At 36.4% G+C, this 6,000-nt stretch overlaps 1 protein-coding gene across 2 annotated transcripts in view; it reads right to left on the reverse strand.

Moving 5' to 3' along the window:
* The window catches only part of LOC106878004 (cytochrome P450 3A24), a 49,754-nt gene that overhangs the window by 1,486 nt on the left and 42,268 nt on the right, over positions 1 to 6,000 (reverse strand). For both annotated transcript variants that reach the window (XM_052972881.2, XM_052972880.2), the window contains exons 7-12: positions 5,895 to 6,000; positions 5,281 to 5,411; positions 4,575 to 4,712; positions 2,193 to 2,339; positions 1,569 to 1,660; positions 694 to 840 (exon numbers count right to left, since the gene is read on the reverse strand). The exon at positions 5,895 to 6,000 is cut by the window's right edge and continues 46 nt beyond it. In XM_052972881.2, coding sequence (XP_052828841.2) covers positions 694 to 840; positions 1,569 to 1,660; positions 2,193 to 2,339; positions 4,575 to 4,712; positions 5,281 to 5,411; positions 5,895 to 6,000 — 761 coding nt within the window. The remainder of the gene's footprint in view (positions 1 to 693; positions 841 to 1,568; positions 1,661 to 2,192; positions 2,340 to 4,574; positions 4,713 to 5,280; positions 5,412 to 5,894) is intronic.

The raw sequence follows: 6,000 nt of genomic DNA on the forward strand, positions 1-6,000 counted from the left end.
AAATTTAATTAAATTTTGGAAAACGTCATCTTTTTTCTAAACATATCTATAAACTATATTTGTAGTGTCTCTGGAAATCAGAACCATTTTCATCCAAAGCTTTAGAAATTCAGGAGAAATTTATTATCAGAAAAAGCCAGACATCAGCACACACCACTGCTAACGTTATTAACATTGAGTTATTCATGACAAATATAGAAACTCGGTCAAATAGTATCAGTTACACATGCATAGTGTTTTGTATTTTGTTTATACACCATGTTTGCTGCAGGATGGTGTCATGGGGAAAGCTTAGACAACACCAAGTGAACTTGATCTGACACTATCCCACAGCAAATTTGGTCTATGAAGAAAATGTTAATGTGACCAATAATGTTAACATTCCTAGAGCTGCTTTTAATTAGTAATTTAATTGGTAAAATAATGAAAAGGAAAAAGATTTATAACCTTTATGTGTTTCAGGCACAAAGGTTCATCTTTAAAAGTAAACAGTCAAAAAATGTTAATTTATGCAGGAGCAGCCATGTTGGTTGTGTGAATATCCACAACACTTTTGATAGAAAATTAGGGCTTTGTTACTCGTTTTGAAACATGTAAGAGTTTCTTGTAACCTTGGTGTCTCTCTTCAAATTTAGTTTATCATTAAATCATTAAATTTATTCCAAGCAACAAATAAATGAATGGTATAAATACCTTTCTGGGTTAAACTTGTGTGGGTCAGCTCCCCATACGTCTGGATTGTAGTGGATTGCCCAGATATTTGCTTGGACAATCATGCCTTTAGGTATTGTCAAATCTTCTGACAATTTACAAGATTTCTCTGCTTGTCGAGCCACCACACTGCAAAATGAAATCATTCATACGGAATTTATTTCTACACAAGGAGTTATGGATACACACACACACACACACATATATATATATATATAAAGGAATAGTATAAAATATGGATTCAGAGAATCATGTGGCTATCACAGTAAGCTCCTCCAATGGACCTGGCTATCAGTCCATGCAGTAATCAATCACAAAGTAGTGTAATGGAAAATGTTTGTGTAACAGAAAATACAGGCAATAAATTCTTGAGTGAGGAAACTACACAGCTTATAGCCTGGAGCCAAACTGCCGATGCAACCCTAATGCTCTAGTGATCTGATGAGTTAGCCTTCATTGCTTGCATTCATTTGTGAATACACAGTGGTATTATGCTGTGCATTTATATTAATGCAAAAATGTGCATGTCATTTCTTACAAACTGAAATTAATTACTGCATGAAGAAAGTTATGAAACAGCTGTAATCACATGGGAACTCCTGGTTGAATAAACTTATGATCACTTCTCGTAACTGATGAAGGGGGTTACATAACTCCTGTTCATTTGTCATTCATTAACGTTATAAAATTTTGGTAGTATAAACAGGCTAAATAGAATTGTGATGATTATTTTCTATTTTTAATTAGCAAAAGTTACAAAGTGTCTTCCTCTAACATTTGAAAGCAAATTTTTGTTTTTAATTAAAATTTTCACATTCTTAATTAAAGAATAATATAATTAGAGTGATGATTCTTACGTGCTTGCAAGTGGATATTTACGGAGAGTTTCACACCAAACTTTGTCAAGATATTCCATTTTATTTACAATGTCATAGGTGATTTCATCATCCTGTGCAGCAGAAAAAAAGAAAGGAAGCATTACATCATCATCATTTAATGTCCATTTTCCTCGCTGGCATGGGTTGGACGGCTTGACAGAAACTAGCAAGGCTAGAGAGCTGCACGAGGTTCCATAGTCTGTTTTGGCACGGCTTCTACAGTTGGATGCCCTTCCTAGTGCCAACCACTTTACAGAGTGTACTGGGTGGTTCTTACATGGCACCATCACCAGTGCTTTTTAAATGGCGCAAGCTCCAGTGCTCTTTATGTGGCACCATGGCTTTAGGATATCAATTCTGTTGTGGTGGATGGGTCTTCTCGAGTGCAGTGATGTGGTATATATCTGTCTTGTGTCATCTCCTCCATAAGGCTCAGTGAAAAAGTGAAATAGAACCAGTGCATGTATTTATCCTTGGCATAATGACACTCCCAAGATACAAGATATGTTACAACATATGAGTTCACATGAAGAATCTTGCAAACCAAACACAAAAACAAAATGCTGATGTTTATAGAAAGAAAGAAATAAAAAAATAAAATACCTTATTTGGGAAACATTCTATAATCTCATCATAGAGCTTGGATTGTATTTCTTGGTTATAAGCCAGTTCATAAGCTGTGTAAATAAGTGTTGTTGCAGTTGTCTCATAGCCAGCCATCAGGAATAAAAAACATTGTGAACGTAGTTCCTAAAATATATTATTTCACATAATTCTTATAACAACTTCAATATATTTTCCTTCTGTTTCTGTTTTATTTGAATATCCAAAGTTATAAACATGCAAATCTCAAATGACATGATGATGATGTTACTTATGGAACAGCAGAATATAACCACCAAGAATTATTTCAATACAAGCTCAGCTTATAAGATTGTTAGATATCTTGAAAATATCTTTTGATATGAATCCAGCTGAGCCCTACTCTAGGATTAAACTTGTTGAGAAGTCTATTACTGGTTATGGCAATATTGACAACCCTTCGGGTATGCTTACCAGAAGCTCAATGCCTCTTTTATGCTCAAGGTAAACAGACAGTCCTGTTTTCTGTGGTGGTGATAAAAAGCAGAACAAAAAAGTGATGTAAAGTTATAACATTTTCCAGAAAGGGAAAAAGAGTAATCTCCCATGGGATGATATAAGCTGTGGTCAAAGGGTATCAGCTTGGCATGTACACATTTTCCATTCTCTAGACTGAAAAAGGGAATGACCACATTGCCAGAGTGAATTTTCTTTCATGAGGACAGCATCAAAATTTTTGGCTTTTTGAAGAATGGAGGGTCACGCATAAAGAAATATGTTGAGACAATAGAGGTCTCTTTTAAGGTGTGTGTGTGTGTGTGCACACACACATATATGTCTGGTGTTCTCTAGTCTGAAAATAGGGATGACTACGTTACCAAAATGAATTTCCATTCATGAGGGCAGCATTCAATTATCTCTCTTTTTGAGTTTTGGATCAAGTGAATTTCTTAGCGTGATTCTCCTCTCTGTCATAACCATCAATAATCACTGGTCTTTTAGAAACCAAGGGTGAGATATGACATTGCAACGTTAGCCAGCTATATATGGTGACTTATAAAGCAAAGAAAAATGTATGATATCAACTGAAAACTGCTGTAATGGCCTGGACCATATCTGCATGGAAGTAGGTGCTGCAAGCTTTGTTTGACAGAGGAGAATCACTAAAAAATTCACATGATCCAGATGCTTTCCTGAACTCAAAAAGTGAAATGGTTGAATGCTGCCCTCACGAATGGAAACCCATTCTGGCAATGTAGTCATCCATTTTCAGACTAGAGAACAACAGACGTGTGTGTGCGTGCACGCATGCACACACACACACACACACACACACACACAGCTGGCAGGCTTCAGCCACGGTCGACATTGATCCAGGGGAAGCAACTTTTTTTCCCACCTGGAAAATGTGATAACTTTTTACCACATTCTGGTTCCAGTTCTTTTTCCCAACACAGACCATATATACCTCCTGAATAAAAGAGGTTGTGTGCTTCCAGCCACCAACTTCAAAGAGTCTCTAATATTACTAAATGCAATTGTCGGTGCAAAATTGGTAGTAACATTCTCATCGTCATCTTTTAATGTCTGCTTTCCATGCTGACATGGGTTGGACAGTTTCACTGGAACTGGTAAAATGGAGAGCTGCACCAGGTTCCAGTCTGATTTGGCTTGGTTTCTACAGCTGGATGCCCTTCCTAACATGCCAACCACTCAGAGAGAGAGTAATGGGTGCTTTTTATGTGCCACTGGCCTGAGTACCTTTTACATGACACTGGCAATGGTCATGACTTTGGTTTCACTTGGCTCGATGAGTCTTCTCAAGCACAGCATATCTCCAAAGTCTTGGTCACTTGTCATCACCTCACCGAGGCTCAGCATTCTGAGATCATGCTTCACCACCTCGTTCCTCGCCTCCGTGAGGCCCAACATTCAAGGATCATTTCGAAGATCATGCTACCGGCAACGGCCATAATTACAATTTCATGGGTGTCATTCAGGAATTGAACCTATGACCTTCTGATCCTAAACCCTAACCACTAGACCATTACAAGATATTAACAATGATTTCAAATTTTGACACAAAGCTATCAATTCCAGGGTAAGGATTAAGTCAATCTAATCAACCCCAGTACATGACTGGTCCTTATTCTATGGATCCCGAAAAGATGAAAAGTAAAATCGACCTCAGCAGAGTTTGAACTTAGAACATAAAGACAAAAGCAATCCTGCTAAATATTTTCCCCATCTGCCAACAATCTTGTCTGCTTGTTGCCTTACAAGGTATTGATATTAATTATTGGATGTTTGTACAATACTGTCTTTAGAATTGGTTTTTGTGGAATATATTTTTTTGCATTGTTTCTTAGAATTTATAGAGCATAGAAGTCTGTAAAAACTTACCAATAAAGAGAGTTTTGCATATTTGTATTTTGATTCCGGAATGTTTTGTGTTGGAGTCTCTGGGACGTGGAGAGACTCTTCGGAATGGGTCAGTTTATTAGCCTCAATCATCATATGAAGTAAATCCATGCGTGGCACCTACAATAAATAATAAGCTATTGAATGGCTATATAATGGATATGATAATTGTAATAATGTATATTATCATGTGATCAAGTGATTGGCCATACTATTACAAGTTGTTATGCATCACTGGTCACAATGCGCTTTGCATTGTTTTAGTTTTTGAATGAAGCCAACCCACTGGTTAGGCGAGCAGGCCAATGTCCGTTCCCCCTGATCAGAATGTCTAATCCATTGCAGGGGTGACCCATTTACAGCTGAGTGGACTGGAGCAACTCAAACACACAAAGCATAGCTGGTCTGGGAATTGAAACCACAATCTCACAGTCATGAATGCAACACACCTAACCACTAAGATATGTGCCTTCACTTATGATGTATAATACAATTGTAATATTATATATAATTATATATTATAATGTATGTTCATAGAACATGCAACTGGATTGAACTTGAACCCATTTGGTTGGGAAGCAAACTTGTTAAACATACAGCTTATTGGGGGACAAAAAGAGAAAAAAACAAAACAAAAAGCAAAAGAAACAAAAAAGCTAGCCAGTCCAATAGTAAAATAAAAACTTACAGAATCAAATTTTTTTCTCATTGCAATAATTTTTTCAAATTGTTTCTCCAACCAAAAGACAGGATTACCAAAAATGTAGTCTCTTAGACGAGCAAGCCTGACGAGGAATTTATCAGTGCTGGGGAAAAGAACTGAAGAACAGACAATTTAAGCAAAATAATAAAAATACATGTTCGTTTGCGAGACAACTATACACAAGTGTGTATACACACAGACACGTATCTATATATCTATCTATCTATCTATCTATATACACACGTGTGTGTATATATATATATTAATTTCATCGTCTTTTGAATTATGAACATATTTATATCATAAGGGTTTTTTCGTTGTAAGGCTTTCTTTTTTAGTTAATTTTCAGCTAGCAAGACTTATCGTAGATGGCATAATAAATCACACCCGGACAAGGTCGGGTTATACTGCTAGTATATATCAATTTCCCTCTCATCCTTTTGGGGTCATTAAAACAAGTACCAGTTGTGTAGTGGGGATTGATGTAATCGACTCACCCTTTCCCCCAAAATTGCTAGCCTTGTGCCAAAATTTAAAACCCTTATTAAAGAAAAGATCATTTCAAAGATGTTTTTTTGAAGTAATTCTGTCATACTTACAACCTATGAGGAAAAAAAGATTTGGTCTGGTTGTATTATAAAGAACTTGGCGGCAGTTCTTGAGAAAGACATCATTGGGATTTTGAATGGCAGATGTATTGAAACC

Source organism: Octopus bimaculoides, chromosome 14 (genome assembly GCF_046866305.1).
Source record: "Octopus bimaculoides isolate indiv1 chromosome 14, ASM4686630v1, whole genome shotgun sequence".
Taxonomy (NCBI): Eukaryota; Metazoa; Mollusca; class Cephalopoda; order Octopoda; family Octopodidae; genus Octopus; species Octopus bimaculoides.